Source organism: Cygnus atratus, chromosome 1, assembly GCF_013377495.2.
Source record: "Cygnus atratus isolate AKBS03 ecotype Queensland, Australia chromosome 1, CAtr_DNAZoo_HiC_assembly, whole genome shotgun sequence".
NCBI classification, from domain to species: Eukaryota; Metazoa; Chordata; class Aves; order Anseriformes; family Anatidae; genus Cygnus; species Cygnus atratus.
The window spans coordinates 35409672-35431780 of NC_066362.1; the positions used below are offsets into that span (position 1 = coordinate 35409672).

The 22109-nt window shown below is 36.5% G+C and overlaps 1 protein-coding gene across 3 annotated transcripts in view; it reads left to right on the forward strand.

The window, feature by feature from the left end:
- Positions 1 to 22109, forward strand: part of MON2 (MON2 homolog, regulator of endosome-to-Golgi trafficking) — a 111331-nt gene that overhangs the window by 21478 nt on the left and 67744 nt on the right. For 2 of the 3 annotated variants that reach the window (XM_050708237.1, XM_035544249.2), the window contains exons 5-22: positions 1499 to 1628; positions 3390 to 3487; positions 4085 to 4210; positions 4969 to 5163; positions 5928 to 6052; positions 6402 to 6541; positions 9065 to 9218; positions 11246 to 11478; positions 12751 to 12832; positions 13523 to 13704; positions 15012 to 15124; positions 15334 to 15438; positions 15684 to 15764; positions 15847 to 15920; positions 15999 to 16089; positions 17425 to 17526; positions 20754 to 20864; positions 21648 to 21823. In XM_050708237.1, coding sequence (XP_050564194.1) covers positions 1499 to 1628; positions 3390 to 3487; positions 4085 to 4210; positions 4969 to 5163; positions 5928 to 6052; positions 6402 to 6541; positions 9065 to 9218; positions 11246 to 11478; positions 12751 to 12832; positions 13523 to 13704; positions 15012 to 15124; positions 15334 to 15438; positions 15684 to 15764; positions 15847 to 15920; positions 15999 to 16089; positions 17425 to 17526; positions 20754 to 20864; positions 21648 to 21823 — 2318 coding nt within the window. The remainder of the gene's footprint in view (positions 1 to 1498; positions 1629 to 3389; positions 3488 to 4084; positions 4211 to 4968; positions 5164 to 5927; positions 6053 to 6401; positions 6542 to 9064; positions 9219 to 11245; positions 11479 to 12750; positions 12833 to 13522; positions 13705 to 15011; positions 15125 to 15333; positions 15439 to 15683; positions 15765 to 15846; positions 15921 to 15998; positions 16090 to 17424; positions 17527 to 20753; positions 20865 to 21647; positions 21824 to 22109) is intronic. The other variant, XM_050708238.1, reaches the window with a different exon arrangement.

The following is a 22109-nucleotide window of genomic DNA, read 5'->3' on the forward strand; positions in this document are numbered from 1 at the left end:
GCTCATTTTCGAAATTAGATGCTATGTTCTAGGGCAGAAACATAATTTTTGAAGAAAATGGAATTCATTTAGAAAATAGGATTCTTGTTCTTTAACTGGGTAGCAGATGTTCTTTAGCAACCTGCAATAATGTTGTTTTATCAGGTTTGAATTCAGGAGACAATTGCTGTTTAAGACTGCCATAACTTTCTCTTTTGCATATCCCGTATCTTTCGTGGCAGTGTAGTACACATCTCATCCCTTGTTTATTCTGATTCCCCTTCCTCCTTCCCCCTTAGGTTCCTGGTATCTACATCCTAGTTCACTTACTCTTTTTTTTTTTTATATATATGTGTCTCCCAAACACATTTTTCAACATCCCTTACTAAATTCTTCATATCTCTCTTGGAGGTATGGAATTACTAGAGTTTCCGCGTTAACCAAATATGAGTCTTACTTAACATGGATTGGTTTGTTGCTTTTCCCCCCCCCAGGATACTTCCAGGATTTTTTGAGAAGTATTTGAAAGTTATGTCGTTTTTTTTTTTTTCCCATGTTGAAAAGTTCTTGGTGAAAATGAATGTGAGGCAAACGTGTATTGCATATTCATGTTTCAGCTTGACTGACTGAAATTAAGAAAGCTACTGGTAAACCTTCTTGTAAATGCCCTTAATATAGGCATTACAGTTAGGTTAACCTACACAGTCATGCAATGTCTTCTTAAAGTCTAAAGGTGTATGATGTATTGTAAAATTTCAGACTAAAATGTTGGGGGGGGGATGCCAGAGTCCGCAAGAAAGGAAAGTTGTGCATATTATGTGGCTCAGAGCATACAGCACCGTGGCTGGGCGTGGCTCAGGTTTGTGCAAGAACATGAAATAAGGACAAAAGAACAAGAAATACAGGTTTCACCACACATACAGATATTGAATTTCAAAATTAATTATAAAATAAATAATTATTACGTGTTAGAGGTAATACTAAATCCAATGGGAAACACTATTCAGGTCACTGCCAGCACAATGACACATTAAAATATACACTTTAGTGAAGAATAATAGCAGCACAACCAACATGGTTGTTAAACTATTGTGATTTAATATAGAAGAATGGTGTAAGATTATGTCCATTTTAACTTTGGAGTTGCCTGACCTTTCTACAATTAACTTTATAATTCCAGTGTCTTTTTTTGGCGTTAGTATTCATACAAGTTGTTTTATGTAGTGATTACGGTGGATTTTCTGTATGGTGGTTACTGTTTTATTGGTGCATTGTAATGTCTTTAATACCATTTCTAGTTTACTTTTAGGAAGGATTACTAAAGAGATTTTTGGCTAGGATAATCCATAAACATATTCTGATTCTTCAGATTTAAAGTTATTAAAGAATTTTTTTTTTTAGGCAACCTTTTGACAAGCTATAGTGGAAAATATTCCCCAATCAGCTATCTTGACTCCTAGCTAAAAGATAAAGATACAGTGTTGTAAGGTGTGTGTCTTTTTTTTTTTTTTTTTCCCAGGCAATTGTACTTTGTTTTCGATTGCACTTCACAAAAGATAATATCACAAATAACACTGCAGCAGCTACAGTGCGACAGGTGGTTACTGTTGTATTTGAGAGAGTGGTTGCTGAAGATGAACGATACAAAGGTGGGCATACTTCTTACTCTGCTTGCTTTTATTAACCTGTTGTTTGCACATACATTAAATGTTCATCTTTTTCAGATAAAGAAGTAGTAAAAAAAAAAATCTATAAACTTTATAAAAACAATCACAGACATTATTCATTTTTAAGGTCTTAAATACATTTATTTGTATTTAAAGGTGATGAAATCGTTGGCCATTGTGTCAGTCAAAGTCAGTACACTATGTATACATATATAGATGTATGTGTATACATACACATATGAAAAATATATAAAATCTATTTTTTTTCAAACTGTGAGAGATGATCTTCAGGTTAGTATTGTGAAGGAATTTGTGGTGAGGGAAGAGCAACTGACATCATCTACTTGGTCTTACACAAAGCATTTGATACTTTTCCCCATGATATCCTTGTCTCTAAATTTAGAGAGACATGGATGTGATGGATGGACCACACGGTGTGTAAGGAATTGGCTGGGTGGTCACACTCAAATTGTTGTAGTCAATGGCTCAATGTCCAGCTGGAGTTCAGTAACGAGTGGTATTTCTCAGAGGACAGTATCGGGACCAGTGCAGATTAACGTCTTTGTTGGTGACATGGACAGTGGGATCATGTGTACCCTCAGCAAGTTTGCCGATGCCACCAAGCTGTGTGGTGCAGTTGACACTCTGGAGGGAAGGGATGCCATCCAGAGGGACCTGGGCAGGTCCTCATGAGGAACCTCATGAGGTTCAACAAGGCCAAGTGCAGGGCCCTACATCAGGGCCGGGACAATCCCAAGCACGAATATAGACTGGGTAGAAAATAGATTGAGAGCAACCCTGAGGAGAAGAACCTGGGGGTGCTGTTTGATGAGAAGCTCAGCATGAGCTGGCAATGTGTGCTTGCAACCCAGAAAGCCAACTGTGTCCTGGGCTGCCTCAAAAGCAGCATGGCCAGCAGGGTGAGGGAAGTGATTCTCCCCCTCTGCTCTGCTCTTGTGAGACCCCACCTGGAGTGCTGTGTTCAGCTCTGGGGCCTTCAGCACAAATAGGACATGGACATATTAGAATGAGTTCAGAGGAGGGCCACGAAGATGATTAAAGGGGTGAAGCACCTCTCTATGGTGACAGGCTGAGGGAGTTGGAGTTGCTCAACCTGGAGAAGAGAAGGCTCTGGGGAGACCTTACAGTCGCCTTCCAGTACCTAAAGGGGGCCTACAGGAAAGCTGGGGCGGGACTCTTTGTCAGGGAGTGTAGCAATAGGACAAGGAGTAATGGTTTTAAACTAAAAAAAAAAAAAAGTAGATTCATATTAGATATTAGGAGGAAGCTCTTTACTATGAGGGTGATGAGGCACTGGAACAGGTTTCCCAGAGAAGCTATAGATGCCCTGTCCCTGGGAGTGTTCAAGGCCGGATTGGATGGAGCTTTGAGCAACCCGGTGTAGTGGGAGGTGTCCCAGCCCATGGCAGGGGGTTGGAATTAGATGGTCTTTAAGGTCCCTTCCAACCTAAACTGTTCTATGGTACAAAGTGAGGGTACTTTAGATTACTTAGTATGAAATGAGCGACAGTAGCGGTTCTAAAGAGAATGTTCATCGTAAAGAATTGCTTGTTATTCATGATCTTTGGTATTCAATCTAATCCTTATTTCTGCAGAAATGGTAAGTTGTTGAAGAATTGTCTGGCCATTCTTTTAGAATCTGTTTGTTAGTAAGAGCACTTAATATGTACTTGATTTTGAACAGTTCCATTGTTAACAAAACTGACTTCTGTTTTTACACAGACACGATCGAACAGCCAGCTGCGGTTCAAGGAAATAGTAACAGAAGATCTGTCAGTACACTGAAGCCATGTGCTAAAGATGCATATATGCTTTTTCAGGTAGTTGGGCAGCATATACTTACACATCTGCAGTTATGATTGGGTGATTCTGTGTCTCTGTAAGAAATTTCAGAAATCTGCTGTTGGCATATTGGTCCTTAATCAGAGCTTCAGGCCTTCTTACATGTGTTTATTGTAATTGACAATGATACGCTGTACCTGAGAGGGATGACTGGAAAAGCTAAGCATGCATGTTGGCATTAACTTTGAGATTCTCATTTGCCTTCGCCAAACACTGCTACCACAGTCTTAGTTCTTGTGTTGGTACTGTATGTTAATGTAAAATATATAATGAAAAGTAGTAATTTATATTCATCATATCAATAAAAATCTTCTTGACTTAGCAAATTCATTGATTTTGAGGTATCTTTGAGGGCAAGAATAAACACAATTCCTACAAGGATACCAGTAAATTAACAAATTTTTTTTTTGCATTATAATTTAAGTAAAATATTTGAGGAAAAATTATGTTGAAGTGTGAAAATTACTACTTACAAAGGAGTTGGAGGATAGATTTTTTTGTAGACTCAAAAAAAAAAAATGATCACAGTAAAGGACTGTGCAGAGAATGTAAATGTTATTGTATTTGTTTTTAAGGATCTTTGTCAGTTAGTTAATGCTGATGCTCCTTACTGGCTCGTGGGTATGACGGAAATGACCCGAACGTTTGGCCTTGAACTTCTTGAGTCAGTCCTCAATGACTTTCCACAAGTGTTTTTACAAGTGAGTAGTTCTTGTAGAGAAAGTTAGGAAGTCTTTTCTTCACATGTGTAGTAATCTTTACACATCATTAACTTCTCTTTAATTTAGTAGGAATACTACCTTCAAAAGGACCTGTAGCTTTTACATGTTTGATTTTTCTTTATATTTGATAGAGAAGTATTGCATGCTTTTTGTCCACTTTTTTCTATCATTCATATTTTGCACATTTTGTGGAACATGTAATACTATATTGTACTTTTTATTTTGCCAGTTGCATCCCCTCCAGAGTTGTATTTTCTTATCTTGCATCATTTGTGACACTGATGATGATAAAGCTCTGTAATTTAATTTGTAGTATCTCAATGAAAACTGTAGCTTTGCAACACTTGCAAAGCCGTAGCAATCACAACTATTTGTGTGCATCTACAATATATAAAGACACCATAATATTACAGTAACACATTTTAGCAGACACTAGATAAATTAAGAAGTTTAATATGTAATAAATGATGTTTTAGCAGGTTATTTTAATTTGCAAAATACAAGAAGAGGAATGTACATATGAACTTGACCGTGTGATTTCATCATGTTTTTTGGTAGCTTTAAAATGGTGTCTGCCTTTCTTCCTTTTGATTTCATGAGCTTTTAATTTATACCAAGATTTACATGACTTCAGAGTACGTGATCTTAACAGTAAATGTAAATAAGATGCATAATCAGAGCTACTGAAGTCAACTGAAGTGTATCTGTTTATAATTTGTTTTTTTTTTTTCTTTCAGCATCAAGAGTTCAGTTTTCTTCTTAAAGAAAGGGTATGCCCTCTTGTTATAAAGCTCTTCTCCCCAAATATCAAATTCAGACAAGGTTCTAGCACATCATCTTCCCCAGCACCAGTGGAAAAACCATATTTCCCCATCTGTATGCGCTTGCTGAGAGTAGTTTCTGTTTTGATTAAGCAGTTTTACAGTTTGCTGGTAAGATTATGTTCAAATTTTCTTTATGCAATTCTGTTTTTCTAGATATATGCTAGTACTGTGGTTAATAATAGCATTAATTACCTGCTGGGAACTGTTGACCTACACTGAGGGTCAGTTAGGTTAGAAGAAAAGTCTAAATATTGTCTTCCTCTTATGTGTGTTTGTGTTTACATGTATTCTACACGGATTATTTTAGTAAATGTGGGCTTATACAAATTCTCTGAGTAGATTAACTGTTGTCTTTTCTACACTTCACTTTCTTTCAGTTAAGATTTTGGGAGCCTTTTTAATCTTCTTATATTGTTTGTCTGTCTTTAGATAGCATTGATTACTGCATTTTGACAATAATTGCTAAGAGGCTTCTGACTCCTGTTGCTAAAGCTGTTGACAGAATGTTCATTAAAAACACATGTTCAGCTGTTCTGTACCTCCCAAGTTTTAGGTATTTGCTTTAAAAAAAAAAAAGCTTTCCTTGTTCATTTTCATTTGTTTACTGTAGCACATTTATGAATTTTGTTGAAATATCTTTAAAGAATTTAACTCTTTCAATACTATTAGATATGTATTAGCTTGGCAAAACAGATTATTAGGTATGTTTTTTGCATAATTTTGAGTAAATACTTAGTGAAGGTATTTTTTAGATCCTGTGCAAAATTTGCACAAAGATAGGACTCCTAAGATGAAACAGAAGATTTTTGGAGAAAATATGCTGCAGAAGGCTTTTTCTTTTAATCTAATGGCTATAAATGATATCTTTTTAGGTAACAGAATGTGAGATCTTTCTGTCATTGCTGGTTAAGTTTCTGGATGCAGACAAACCACAGTGGCTAAGAGCTGTTGCGGTAGAATCTATTCACAGGCTTTGTGTGCAGCCTCAGCTATTAAGGTATAACGTACATCAAATTTCACTTTTACTTACATTTTAAGAAATCTTTTTATTTTTCTCTGGTGGAAAATGGTTCCTAAAATGTCGTAAATATCTTGAATCTTGAAATTTACATGCAATAAACTCTTCAAGATAATTTTGTATAAATCAGTAGGCAATACTTATTATCCAGGAAGGACTGAATTACAGTTATTCTAATACAGTGTATTCTAAACCCTCTCTGTCTCACCAGCATCAAAGAAACATTTACTCAAAACTGAAGTTTATTCACCTAAATATTTGTAGTTAAAATGTGCTTTTAGTCTCCAAATTGTCAAATGCTTATTATATTTCCTAAAATACTTTTCAGGTCCTTTTGTCAATCCTATGATATGAAGCAACATTCCACGAAAGTTTTCCGTGATATTGTGAATGCTCTGGGGTCCTTCATCCAGTCACTATTTCTTGTACCAAGCACAGGGAATGCATCAGTGACACCAAACCAAACTGGTAAAGCCTTGTCCTTACTCTTATTAAAAAATTTTTTTTTCTTTTTTAATGATCAAATTAGGTTTTTTTTGGTTTGATACAATTCTCTACTTTAGCATTCATTTAGGTGATAGTTCAAGACAAGCTAGTTTTCAGGTCTGTTACGCTAAATGATTTTACATATGTACCTGTGTCATGGAGAGGACTGCTCACAGCCAGCAGAGTAGCAGTCCTACCGATCTGTATCTCTTTCTACAAGCTCCTTGGTTTGCAGCTTTTCTGAGGGAAATTATGAGGGATGTATTTCTAATTTCTGACTACTATAAACTTGACTGAATTCTGTCTGATTTGGGGTGGATGTCATTGAGGGTTGCATGCAACTGAAGTTAGTTAGACAGTTCCCTTCCTCTTTTGAGGATATTTTTTTTGATAGCAAAAATTCTTCTAGATTTTTAGGGACAAAACTGGACGGAGGAAGCCAAAGGGTAAACAGACGGATCTATGCTTTATGGATAATCTTTTTCTGTAAGCTGAAAACAGTCGCTTACTGAAACTAAACTTAACTATCTTTTCTTGCAGCCAGGGTTGTGGTGTTTCACATAGTATATTTATATTTGGTATAAGGAAGAATCGTTTTCCTGTTAATCCCTTTGCAGGTAGTCACATCTGAATTAGGGCTTTCTGCTTCTTCCCAGGGTTCTGGAAGCAGAAACCTCAGCAACAAAAAACATAAGAATTTCTAAGGCTGTCTTTTGACATGCCTTCTTAAAAGAGATAATTATATTTTAATTATGTTTATTATCTCTCATGTCTACTATTAAATTAGCAAACATTAAAAAGTCTGTGTTTAGACTCATACATCCCAGGATTCCCTCATGAAGTTTGAATTACAAGTTGGTGTTAATATTGCTTCCGTGAAGAAATTTATGTCAGTTGTTGTTTGATAGTTATCTGTATAGAAGCTGATAGAAGAATTCTATTATTTCTATGTTAGTTTAATGCACTTAAGTACATTAGAAAAGCATAAAACTGCATATTTTCATCATATAACACACAGCACACACACAAGAAGCCATTCACCAAATCCTTCATTCTCCTCAAAACTTACATTTTTTTCTTCACATGAAACAGCATTGCCTAAGGGACATACCCTTAGTGCTGTCACTATTTTTCTGGATTATCGTTCCAGTTTGTTTGTCCTTCACCTTTTCAATTCCTCGTCTGAGCATTTTTCATGTCTCTTTCTTATGCATTTCTCTGTGCCTCTTCTCCTTCTGTGGCCATCTCTAACAAAGAACAAATCAATGCTTAATTTTTGAACTGAATCTTCTGGCTGCAATGGTAGTCCTGTAGCAGCAGGCTGTTTCATTCACTTGTGGTTGACTTCAGAGCTTCAGTTTTGCAGTGGGTAGCCATTTCACGGGAGAAGGTGAAAACTGCATCTGCCTAAGTTTTGTGTCACTATTATATTGGTGTAAGCCTTTTTACCACTGTAAGGAGTTAAGTTGATTTAAAAAAAAAAAAAAGGTTGTAAGTGTGACTGCTTGGTGAGATCGCAGAAAACTGCACCAGTGCAATTGTGTTCATGTCAGTGGCAGTGCTTGGTTGACCAGTTTAGCAATATGGTATTGTTTTTTAACTTGTTAAGCTTTACTGTATTGAAGTGTATTCTCATATGTTTTTGCATGTATTCATATTGTCTGGATTTAGCAGTTTAGCCTCTCTACATAATTAAAAGAGAGCACACCAAAATGGCAGTTGTTATTCTGAAGTTAGGTGCTGTGAGTCACCTTTTTGGGAATCTGCACTTGTGGTACCTACTCCTAGTATGTACAGACTTCTTTCGATGTACAGGAAATGTATATATATACAGACTTCCTTGTCTTTTCATCTGTGTTTGTTTGTTTTGTATTTTTGGCTTTTTGCATTGGAACCAAAATTTATTCCATCCTAGCTGTTGTTTGGCATGTTGTTGGCTCTTCCCTGATGATGTTAATTTGTACCTTGGGATGGCACAAATTCAAACACTGGAGTTCTCTTTGAGTTTCTTCGTGTGGCTTTTCATCTCTGAAATCTTTAAAGTTTGCAGTAATCTTCAGTCTTGGAATGATTAGCCTTACTTTCCTGCTACTTCTAAATGCAACTATTCAAGTAGTCCTTAAATTTTATTTAAATATGTGTGAATCTTCAATAAAACATATATTATTTCATTGAGTCTATTTAAGTTCACTTTATTCAGTGTGTTATGAATGCTGCTGTTGCTATGCCTTTCACAAAACATTTTATTCTGACTGAAAGTAGGGCAGTTAGTATCAACTACGCCTTTTAAACTGATTCTTTTGCACATAATACCATGTTGTAGACAGCAGGGGGAGCTCAAAAATAGTTTTTTGTTTTGGTGGTGGTGATGTATTGAGCAGGGGCATCTCAGATAAATCTACATGTCTCAACTTAAAAAAAATAAGTACAGAAAAAGGATGTTTGCTGATTACTAAAATTAGCCTCTGGGAATGGTTAATTTTAATACTTTGGTTTCCTGAACAGGAAGCAATGCATCTGGGAGCACTGGATCAGCACAGACAAACCCTGGAGTGCTTGGAATGGGGGGCGGTGCAACTGTATTACCTGCCTTCGAGTACAGAGGAACTTGGATACCTATCCTGAATGTAACAGTGCAAGGCAGTGCTAAAGCTACCTAGTAAGTACCATTATCTTTTTGTCTGTAACAAGTACTATTGTTTATAATTTGTCTAAGGATTTTTTTTATTAGTGATGATTGAGGTGTTCATTTAGCTGGCATTGAGGTATATTATGGCCTTTCTTGTGCAGTGGGGTGGTCTGATTTTTAACTGTTTTGTCCAAATGCTCTGTTTTCTGATCCAAATATCCCCTATGGCTCTAGCATCTGTTGGATTTTTTTTTTCTGCCATACTGTTTAGGCCTTGCTGTAGTATATAACAATTTTAGAATGTATTCTGGTGGGCTCTGCAATGACAAACACGAAGGACATTAAGCCATCAGTGGAAGTGAAAAAACAGTTTTCTTAGACCCGCTTTACTGTATTTACACTTTTTATTGAACAGGATGTTCTGGTAGATATTGGCCAGGTTGTCATTCCAAGCAATGTATTGACCTATAGATGAAGGTTAGGCTGTGAATACTTCTTAGAATGACCAATTACTAGTTTTTTCCTGAAGATTTTGCAGAGTGGGAATGTTTCTAAATTTACAGAGCTGTGTTACTAGGTCGCAATGCTTTTTGAAATAGTGAAAAATAGTGAAAAACTTTTCACATCACTCATGACCACTGAGGGTCCATCTCTTCCAAATTATTATACAACCTCTTCCAGATCATTTGTACAGCCAGTGAAATTTTGGCACACTAATACTCAGTGAAGTCAGCAAATAGCATGGATCTCTACTTTTTTAAGGTACTTTATCTGCCTTTCAGATTTAGAAGGACAAATTCATCCTCAGATTTCAAGACTTTAACAGCAAATATGTGTTGACTTTTTATTCCAACAGTGACCATGAATATTCTTTTAGGTTGCTTGGCTGTTCTCAGGAACTGAATTTTTTTGAACAAAAGTAGATAAAAACTATTTCATGCTTTGTCCACCTACTGCAGCCTCCTGCTTTTCTACCTTTTCATTTTTCTTAATTGTTAACTCTGTTTTTGTGTCTTAACTACCTTATTTTTGTCGTTACTGTTCCTGTATGGAATGAGTATTGTTTCTTCCATCCCTTTTTGTGCTTGCCCTGTCCCCCTATAATAGGAGAAAAAAAAAAGTTGAACATATGATTTACCTATATTGCGTATGTCCTCAGATGGCAGCCATCTTCAAGAAAGTTGAAGTAATAACTGAAGTGTTACATTTTTGGAGAAAGAAAGCTTTTTGGGCAGAAAGGAGTAGTGGCACTACTGTATAAAAGTATCTGGTATATTGTAGCTAGTATGTAGACTAGGAATGCCTAGTCTGACAACGTTTTGTAAAGTAAACTGTGAAATAGTAGTTGTTGGGGTAGCAGGTAGTTTCTGTAACAGACCACCTTGCCTTGTGCAGACACTGTTGCTGTGGCAGCTACAATCTGTTTCCTGTTGGATTTTTAACCCAGCAGTTCTTTTAAAGTAAAATATGAAGAAAAGTGGCAGTGAGGCTGCAATTCCAGAATAATGATGGTTTAACTGCATGGTATTCAGCAGTGAATCATGTAAGCGTTCCCTCTTTGTACAAGTAACTTACATTGTCTACCTGTGCATATAAGTGATGGATATTTGGTCATATATTATCTTCCTATGGCAGGCTTTTCCATTTGTATGGACTGAAAAGATAACGATCATGAAACATCCGACTTGTTATCAATTTGTTATAACAATATTTACACTGTCATGACTTTCTGACCTATCATCTCTGTTATTCCTATGTGCTTCTGTTCTTTGGAACAGCCTTATAAGTAAAACAATAATGAAAGTTGAATAATTCATTCAGTGATACTTGCTTATGTTTGTTAATTTCTTAAAATATTTATTGACAGGTCTAAATACTGTACTCAGTATTTGTTCCCTTTCATTTACTATTTTATTTAATGACTCATTTACTCTTTTCATTAGTGACTTAATAGTCAAGTAGTTGATTTTTTTGAGTTGAGAATGTTTGTTTTTGTCACTGTTCTTACTCACAGTTGTACTATTACATGATTGCTTGTCATGCTTTCAATTTTTCAGTTTGGAAATGCTGGACAAAGTAGAGCCACCTACAATTCCTGAAGGCTATGCCATGTCGGTGGCATTTCACTGTTTACTGGATCTTGTCCGTGGTATCACTACCATGATCGAAGGAGAGTTGGGAGAGGCAGAAACAGTCAATCAAACCACAACAGAGACAACTTCATTACCAGCACAAGCTTCAGAGCGGCAAGACTTGCAGTCTGTATCTGACCAATCAGAGAAAGAGCTAGGTATTTGAAAATGCAAATATTATATAACACACAACAATTTTATGTAAAGCAGGAGTAAGAGAGTTGATGCTTTGTTGTTTGAATTTACTGTTTTGAAATCTTATGTAAAAACTTCTAGTGAAGTAAGGTTTTTTTGTTTTGTTCATTTGTTTTGTAATAGAGCAGCAGTTATCTTAAAAAACTTGACCTGATATACTGCTTCTGTCCTGTTGCACCTTAGCCGTACTCTCCTCATGGTGTATTAATGCTGTTCTACAGCATTAATACCATGTAAGTGGGATGTGAGGGAGATAATAGACATTCTGTTCTCCAGAACTATTCTGCCTTCCTGTGTCCTTAGCTCTTAAGGGACAGCCTGAATGAAAGAAATGTGGCAGTTTCGGCCATATTACAGAAAATTGTATTTCTGCTAGCAAGATGAAAAGACAAATGTTTTAATGGAAAGACTTTAAATAACATGCAAGTATTTATTTAGGGTAGAATTTACCTTCTTTAAAAGTGGAAATAATACCAACTACGTCTTGTATTTGTATAGCATATGAGGACCCTGTATATGTACGTACAAAAAGACTTGGGTCTTCAGTGCTTTTGGCTTGTGTACAAGGAAGCTGAGATTCTAGAGCTGAAGTTTGGACTGAGGTATCAGCTCTGCAGAAGGGAGAGGAAATGGGTTTGTCTGGAGCAGGGTCTGTGGCCTCAGCAGTGCAGAGCTCTCCATGGTGCTGCAGGCAGCTCGCGCTGTGCCTGGGGGCTTGCCATGGCCTGGCGGAGGGAGGGAGAAGTGTGGGAATCCATATGGGCAGATTATAGCTCTGTTAGGCTATATTGGTTTTATACTAGAGAAGTGAAGAAAAAATCCAAGAACCTGGGGAAATGTAAATGTGAGTGGAGAGAGATTTTTCCTTCTCTGAAAAATTTCAGTAGCGTATTTCTTGTTTATCCAATGTCCTGCACTTATGCCTGCTTGTTTTTGTAAACAAAGATTAAAAATGGTTCTATATACCTTCATAGGGTTTTTAAAATGTGATTTAGAATAAGTATTGCACTGGAGACATTTTTTACTTCAGCAATATTACTTCAAATGTGACTGTTTAAGTAGTAATGGTGTGTGTTTGTGTACACATGTATGTGTGTTTGTGCATACATATATACATGTGCACACAAACTTGAAAAGTTCTGGTAGCAAACATTGAATGTTCATGATAATATATGACTTTAATAACTTTCAATTGTGCATTTCTACTATAAACAAGTATATGTATTTCATTCAAGTTAACAGAGCTGTCTGGGAAGAAATGGTCAATGCCTGTTGGTGTGGCCTTCTTGCTGCATTATCCCTCCTACTTGATGCAAGGTATTTGGTCTTCCATTTGTCTTGATTTTTCAATTCCAAGCTGTATTTTGAACTGAGGTTTTATACTGGTTGACAGTTGTTTGAGAGAGCTGTTTGTAGTGCATAAGTAGAGAGGTGTCTGTGGGTTAGTGATGGCTAGACTGAGCTGTTACAAGTAAACTACATGGAGGTCCCCAAAATACTAAAGTAAACCTTTAATATATTCCAATATAAAATTAATCAGATTTTCAAAGACTTGCATTTAAACTATTTAAATGAATTTTATTCCTTTATTACTCTGAATGTTTCAACATGTTGAAATGATTCTACTCATGTTGTGACTAATGTTTACAAAAGCCTAAATATCTCAGTACTTGTTTTAATGTACAATTCTTCAAGTGGAAGAGCTGTTTATTAAGTAATAACTTTAGTAACTTCATTGTTGCTTTCAGAGAGTCTTTTGCTATCAAACACTATTTTCTTAAATTAGTGTTAAATATCTCCTTATAGTTTCCTTTGCCAAGTCAATCATAACTAAGGACCAATTTTATAGGAAACAGATCTGGAGAATTCTGTTGATTGGTTATGCTTGCTCTTCAGTATTTATAGCATTTTCAGTTTCAAAGTGTGAGTTCTCATTCATTCACTTTTGGTTAGCTGCCTTCTGTGCCATGGGTTAATTCTTACTAAATGATGTATACTGTTTTTCAGCACTGATGAAGCTGCTACTGAAAATATTCTAAAAGCAGAATTGACCATGGCTGCGCTTTGTGGAAGACTGGGTCTTGTAACATCAAGAGATGCCTTTATCACTGCCATTTGCAAAGGTTCCTTGCCACCTCACTATGCCCTTACTGTATTAAACAGCACAACCGTGGCTCTGTCCAGTAAATGTAAGTATATGGATTTTCCTTTATTATTTAAATGTGTTTAATTTTCTTCCATATATTGTCCATAAATCTAAACCCCTATTTTTATCAGGGTATGATTGCAAAGACGCACACCAATATTATTGCTTGGCGTAAAGCACTTGGCTGTACTAAATTTACTCAAAATCTATAGTCAAGATCTAGACAGCCTCCTTTCCAGAACTATTGAGTCTTGCAACATCTGCTAGGTATCATTCTAGTCAACCTAAAACTTCCCTGGATGCTTAGCATGTATCAGAAGTTCATATTCTAAGGAGATCTGTCTGTCATCCTAAAGATCTGTTAGGATATGTAATTAAGGCATTCAAATTCCAAAAAAGTCCCTGTCAAGAAACTCGGATACTTAGTATCAGACTAGAAGATCCTACATTTGTGGTGTGCTACAGTCTTTTCTACAATTGTATAGTGATTGGGAGTACTTACTAAGTAAATAGAAGGTCTTAAGTTCTGAGCTCTGTTGAGCTTCAGAGAGATTCAATTGGTGCTTCCCATATCCTGAGATAATGTTGTAAATCATGGGGCATGTCAAGTGAGGATATACTGTTTTGATTTTGAAAATTAGTTGCTGTGTAGCTCGAATTGCAACTACGTGGTGAATAGGCAGTTGGGTTTACTATTAGACCTCTTAATGTGAAACAAAAATACCGTAGTATTAGAACAAGGAGCGGAACCTTTTCTCCAGCTCACAAGCTAAGTGTATTATTAGATCACAAGTCTGTGAAGCAGTACATGTGACTGAGCTACACTAATCTCTGGGGAGATGAAGCAGTGAACTTAATACTATTTTAGTTAGGTTACTCTTCTTTTAACAAGTGAATTATAAAAAGGGTTGCCTGTAGTCCTGCATTGGGAAGACTTCACTAGGTAGCACTTGTGAAACCTTAAATCTGAGAACACTAGCAAAATGATATCACACAGTCATACCATTAACAGATAATAACCACAGATGACTGAGTTGAGACATAATCTGAGGCTCATACCTTAGCATCTTAGCACTAATATTTTAGTCTTGACACAAAACATATTAATACATTGCAAAAGAGAGGGAGAAATTACTACTAGTTCCTTTAACCCCATAAGATAATAATATAATAATCTAAATATAACTAAAGGTTTCAATTAAGTATTTCAATGAAGTGTAAGCTATCTTAAAACTAAAACTGTGAAAACATTTTTAGGAGTATGTTTGCTGTCACTCAGGAGTGGTGGCGGTTGTTACTGCATTAAGTACTGGATTTAAAATTTGGATTTTTTTTTTCATTTTCCTCTAGCATATTCCATTCAGGGACAGAATGTTCAAATGATCAGTCCCTCAAGTGAGTCTCATCAGCAAGTTGTAGCAGTAGGGCAACCCCTAGCTCTTCAGCCACAGGGAACAGTAATGGTAAGTACAACTTGTAAACAATCTGTCCTTCTTACCTGCTCCTTTCTGCATCTCAGCATGTCTCTGTTTTCATCACAAAACCAAAACACAACGTGTATGAGCCACTATGAAGAAAGTTAACTCTATCCCAGCCAAAACCAGCTCACCTAGAAACACTCTTGTTATAGAATAATAAAAACCGTGTTTTGATTTTTTTTTTTTCTTTCCAGCTGACTTCAAAAAATATTCAGTGTATGAGGACATTACTCAACTTAGCTCACTGCCATGGAGCTGTTCTTGGTACATCATGGCAACTTGTCCTGGCTACTCTTCAGGTATGATACAAAATATTTATGGTTTCTAATTTCTTGCATTTCTTTGTACTTTAGTTTTGAGATTTTATGTGACTAACCAAAAAAAAAAAAAAAAGATTCTATTCATGGTGTACTTTGAATTGTCTTGAGTAAGTACTGTAGTACTTTCCTTGAATTCTGATTAGTTGGAAGGCTGTAAGCTAACTTGAGTAGAATGTTTGTTTCATCTCAGCTTTTCTGCTGAAAATCATCCTTTTGTATTTCAGCATCTTGTGTGGATTCTGGGGCTGAAACCTGGTGTTGGGGGTGCCTTAAAACCTGGAAGAGCTGTGGAAGGACCCAGCACAGTAAGCATGATTGTACATTTTATAGTTAATGATTATGCGGTATTTTCTGTTGCAATCTATAAGATAATTATCTCTTTTCAAGGTTCTGACCACAGCAGTTATGACTGATCTACCAGTTATATCCAACATACTTTCAAGGCTTTTTGAAAGCTCACAGTAAGAAATCTTATCTTACAATTAAAATAATGTGTGTGTATCAAACTTGGTTGGGTTTTGATAGCTGTTATTTTTCAGGTACCTTGATGATGTGTCTTTACATCACTTAATAAATGCCCTTTGCTCCTTGTCTCTGGAAGCCATGGATATGGCCTATGGAAACAATAAGGTATAAAAAGAGTTCTCTATTTTCTTCTTATGTGCTTTTGTGAAAAAAGCAGACGACTTCTGCATTTGTCTTTTAAGCTAACTATTTGTAATGTTAAAACAGTAATACATTGGATTTTTTACTCCAGAATAAAAAATAAATTATGAACCAAAGAATGTCTTGTTTATAATGGCTCCTATGATTACTAAATCCTGTGGACATTCTCATCATGTTATTGCTGTGGTTTTTGTTCAGTAAGGAATAATGTCATGTGTTTCCATTTATCAGATCATGGATGGATAAAATTTAAAAAGTCCTTGTAATTTCAGAGGATAGGTATTCTGACTGGCACAGTATGTTCTGTGAGATGCTAATTTTCAAAATTTTTTATGATATATTTCAGGTAAAGCATAACAATTTAGGTATTAAATAAAAAGGTTTTTCTCATTTACCTGGGAAAATGGTAGTATTTCTGTCGGCCTCAGAAAACGATCTTTAGTTCAGAAAGTTTAAAGACTGTGTGATTGAAGAAAATTGAATATGTCTTCTAGTCATAATCTAATCTCAGAGGAGGATTTGTGAAAGTTTTCACTTGATCTATTACACTAGAGATAATGATGACAAAATATACTTGATAATATTTGACAATTACAGTAACAAGGCAAAGAAAAGATAATGAATTAAAATAAGATCTTATGTGTGCTTAAAAACTGGTTGAAAATGAGAATAAAATATCAGCAGAAATGTGAGTGGTGAGGAGCAGAATAATTCCAGTGCAACAGTCAATTTTGAATATATATCTGTTGATTTATTGGAGCTTATAGTAAATATTTGCATGTGTATTTGATGAGTGGGAAATGTACCATATTCCTGCAGGGCGTTGATGAAGCAGATGGAAGATAGAGCATAAGGGGAGTCTTAAATGTTTTATATTATTTGTTCATATACAATTTTAACTTTAAAAGTTGTGATGGAAAGAAGGCTGGTTTGCTAGTAAAATATGTTATAAAACTGGTTGGAGAGGGGACTATGTAAAAATGGGAGTTTTGATAGGATTATTATGGCTCTGGTTTATTGTTCAAACTTGGAGAAAACTATTTTTAAAAAATATGAAAAAAAGTATTGTTCATGATAGGCTGTTGCTACCCCCTTGTGGCTTCTCATGAAGTACTGCAGAGGCTGTAGAAACTTCCCAGCCATACTGCCTCGGCTGTGAATGCTGTCACAACAGCTTGTGAAATGCAGTACTCAGTGGAGACTTAGTTACATCTTAATTTACAAATTAGAACATAGTGAAAGGCTCTGACATTATCTAAGTTACCTCAAAGTCATGTGTTCAAATTCCCTTTTACTAAGGAACCGTCGCTTTTTGCTGTTGCTAAATTACTGGAAACAGGACTAGTTAACATGCACAGGATCGAGATCCTTTGGAGACCTCTGACGGGTCATCTCCTGGAGGTAAATAATTGCTTTTATCACTTGTCCTAGAACTTAGTTTGTAATAAGGAAGACCTTGTGGCAATGCATTTTTAAAGAGTAGCTATTTCTTTTAATCTGAAGTGTATTTAGGTGTTCTGTTTTATGTTAGTTGTTTTTGCACTTTGATTGCATCACAGCTTGAATTTAAAAGTTAATTTAAATATTTAAATTCCTGTATTTTGTAGTTCTTACTGGCTGTCTTTATGTTTCTGTTGGTCTTTATATATATGTGTTTTACTTACGGTAACACAAACAGGCTTTATTTGGGATTCATCTAGGGAGATTTTAAGATATGTTTTTATGTCCATACCAGATGGATTGAAGCCATTAGGTATACTAATGAGTTTGTTTGTTTTTAATAAATGTAAATTAACATTTAAAATGGTTTCTTAAAGAGAATACTAGCAGCATAGGTGTCATAATCCCATTTCAATTTGTAGAGTAAGTATTTTGACTCTTCCTTGGAAAATATGTTTCAACAAGGAAAAAATCTTAAATTCTGAATTTGAAACTAAAAACAAGGGAAAGAATGTAATTGTAAAGTTTTATTTCTCTACAGGGCTAGGTAGAAGAGTGAAACACAAGAACAGGGTTAGATTTACAGAGGGTAAAGGACTGTAGTGGGTTAACCTTGGCAGGCTGCAAAGTGCCCACACACCACCCTCTCCCTCACCCTTCTAAGCAAAACAAGGGGAGAAAATATGATGAAAAAAGCTCATGGGTCAGGATAAGGACAGGGAGATCGCTCACCAATTACTGTTAAGGGCAAAACAGACTTGACTTGAGGAAGATTAATTTATTGACAATTAATAACAGAGTGGAATAATGAGAAATAAAACTAAAAGCACCTCTGGCCAGCCCCTCCCTTTTCCCAAGCTCATCTTCTCTCCCGATTTTTCTACCTCCTTCTCAGCCACAAGCGGTGCAGGGAATGGGGCTGTGGTCAGTCCATAGCACTTTCTCAGCCACTCCTTCTTTCTCACTCCCTTCCCTTGCTTCAGTGCGGTGTCCCTCCCTTGGGATACAGTCCTTCACAAACTGCTCCACTGTGAGTCCCACGGGCTGCAATTCTTCAGGACTGCTCTAGCATGGGGCCCCCTATGGGCTGCAGTTCCTTCCAGAAAACCTCCTTGAGTGTGGGCTCCTCTCCACAGGCTGCATTTCTGTTCAGGAGCCTGCTCCGCCGTGGGCTGCAGCTTCCTTCAGGTTGTGTCCACCTGCTCGGGCATGAGGTCCTCCATGGGCTGCAGCGTGGAGATCTGCTCCGTGTGGGACCCATGGGCTGCAGGGGGACAGCCTGCTCCACCAGGGGCCTCTCCACAGGCTGCAGGGGAACTGCTGCTCCAGCACCTGAAGCACCTCCTCTCCTTCCTTCGCTGATCTTGTTATCTGCAGAGTTTTTATCTCACATTTTCTTACTCCTCTCTTACAGCTGCTGCACAATGTGTTTTGTCCTTTTTTAAATATACTGTCACAGAGGTGTGTCAGCAGCATTGCCAACTGGCTTAGCTTTGGTCAGCAGCTTCTGAACCCTTCTGAAGCTGTCAGGAACTGGCAGTGCCCACCACAGGGCAGGTCCTGGTCTCTTCTCACAGAGGGCATCCCTGCAGCCTCCCACCCGCCACAAAACCTCGTGATGTAAGCCCAATGCAAGCAGAGAGATTTTCTTCCTCACTTTCCAGAGCGTCAGGTGCTTCCTTCGAACCACTGTATTATTTCAAACAGTATGAAGGATTGGCCACCTCTACATGGAGATCATCTCCACATAATCTTTTATCTAGGAAAAAAAAAATTGGATACTTAAAGGTTTAAAGACTTAAAGCACAGGCGTCTCTTTCTCTTGTCCATTCTTTGAGATTGTCATCTCCAAGACAATAAGGTTTACCATCCACATCTTGGGACAGCGTGTTTTCATCTAGTAAGCAGTCTGTTTCAGTCTGTTATCCATTTTGGATATTTGTCAGTGTTTTGTGGGAAATGCATAGTCTATATCAATTTATTTTAAAGTACTACCTTATTTACTTTTAAACCTTTGTCTTTGTGGTACAGTGAGGAAGGAGAGAGCACCAGCTGCAAATTCAGTTAAAAACAGCCTGAGGGAAGAATTTCTTCCCTGTCTCTTAAACTGATTATCTGATAAGATTCGGAGCACAACGAAGTATTTCAAATTTTGTCATCTTATATAAAGTAACAAAAAAAAAAATCAGTAGAATAGCTATTTCTTTTCTTCATTTTTTAACACGAAGCTACCTCTTCTGCATAGCTCTCCCTTTCAGTTTGGCTAGTGTCCAATAAGGAGACAGCCCACCAACCCAATCCAAACCATCTGCCTTTCTTATGATCCTGCCTTGGATTTTGAAAGGTGCTGCGTTCTCTCACCACCCGAGCTAGAGCTGGAAGGGTGGATATCAAAAATTGTATAGAGGTCAATGAGACTGTAGATACCTTATTTATTTGAGGGCAACAGATACAGGATTACAGTTCATACTGTGTATCTGTGCAATGGGTTTGCACAGTGCTTTTATTTTGCTCTGTTCTAAAAAAAAATTAGAAAAAATACTAGGTTTAGATTACAAGAAGACAAAGAGAAGGGAATGAAGACATTTGAACTTAAGTGTGAAATAGTGTTCACTGTTGTTTTGTCAAGTTTTTGAAATAATGATGCATAAACACTTATTTTACATTCGGTAAGTAGTCACTTTTTGTATTTGGGACCATTGAAAAGTAGACGCTTATTGAGTTGATTAATGTCATGCTTCTGTATGTGATTATGTATGTTAAGCTGTGTGTGTGAAAGATGAAACTTCAGAATTTTATAGTAGCTTAAGGGTGAGTTAAACCTAAGAAGAGTTGTTTGGTACCTTTTAGCCCATCAATATCTGAAACAGCAGTTAGTATGTTGATTTTTGAGAATGTATTGACTTGAACTGCTGTGGTTTTCAATTTGTTTCCTTCTGTGTCTTTCACTGCTTCCTGTTGCTTCCTTATTCAGAAGGTATGTCCATTCAAAAAATAATTTATTATTATTTTTTTACTATTAAACCTAAATTTAACATTTAGAGATTTTTTGTATTGTTGCAAAATATTTTACTAAAATATTGTATGTTAAGGTCCACTACAATTTAAACACCAATTTTAAATATTATATATATTCAAATTTTGGTTAAATAAAAGTGCCTTTAAACAGAACACTGTTGTGTTTTCAGGTCTGTCAGCATCCCAACTCCAGAATGAGAGAATGGGGAGCAGAGGCTTTAACTTCTCTCATTAAAGCAGGTCTGACATTCAGCCATGATCCTCCATTATCACAGAATCAGGTAAAATAAGTTTATGGAAAAACTTCTTTCCTCCTTTTCTGGAACTTATAATGAACATAAAATCAAAATCTTCCCCAGAGGAAGTTTACTGCAGTTCAGTGAATAGGAGGCATTCATAAAGCAATTTTACCATTGAGTTTATAAAGCCTACAGCTGTAACATTCAGTTATAACTATTGAAAATCACCTCATGCATTCTAATGAGCTACCCTCTCCTTCCTTTTTCAAATACATAACAAAGAGTGGTGATGCTTGCATATTATGTCTGTTTGTTAGAACAAATTGTGGATCACCCTCATGAGTGCAAAACAATTCCAGAATGTTTTGAAGTATGCATGTGATGTAGTGGCATGTAAAAAAAATAAATTGCCTAGCCTTCTAAATCACAGCTATTCAACCCATTATTAATAAAACATTCTAATATTTTTACTGAGGTTCAGTGGATAGTATTTTCAAGGTCTGTTTAGTAGGAAGCTGAGTCTGGCCCTCCTGAATGAGTATAAAGTTGTATGATGACTTTGATGCAACTGTGACAGCATGCTGTAGCTGCTCCCTGAGGAACCTGAAGACCTGGTAGAAAAACAAAGAAAAAATGCAGATTTTCTGCTGAGATCCTTTACAAAGAGCTTTTTTAGAAGGGCCAGTCTGACACTTGACTTTCAGCATTAAACGTCTTCTTAAGAATCTTAGATTGGTATTACATGGTTTCACATATTACACATCGAAATAATTAAGAATCAGTTAAAGCTTATTAAGGATGATAAAACTTACTGTTTACTTTTAGAGACTGCAGCTGCTTTTATTGAATCCACTCAAGGAACTGTCAAATATTAGTCATCCTGATATCAGGATCAAGCAGTTGGAGTGTGTGCTACAGATTTTGCAGAGTCAGGGTGACAGCTTAGGACCTGGTTGGCCATTGGTCCTTGGAGTCATGGGGGCAATCCGAAATGATCAGGGGTAAGTGGTCAAAATAAAATTTTAAAATCATGTAAAATGACAACAGTAGAAAGAGTCCTGCTTTTATTTTCATAATTTAATAACTACTTTGATAATAGCATCGTTTTTGTTGTCATTTTTAGCTTATGAACAATTTTACTCAACAGACATACAGTTTTGGTAATTTTTGATGTAGTGCATGCTTTTATTTTACCGACTTACTCTTTCAGAAGACCAAAATAATTGTTATAGCTAGGGAGCATGACTAGTCTTCTTGCACACAAGGGAAAGTAAGAGGTGAAGTTGC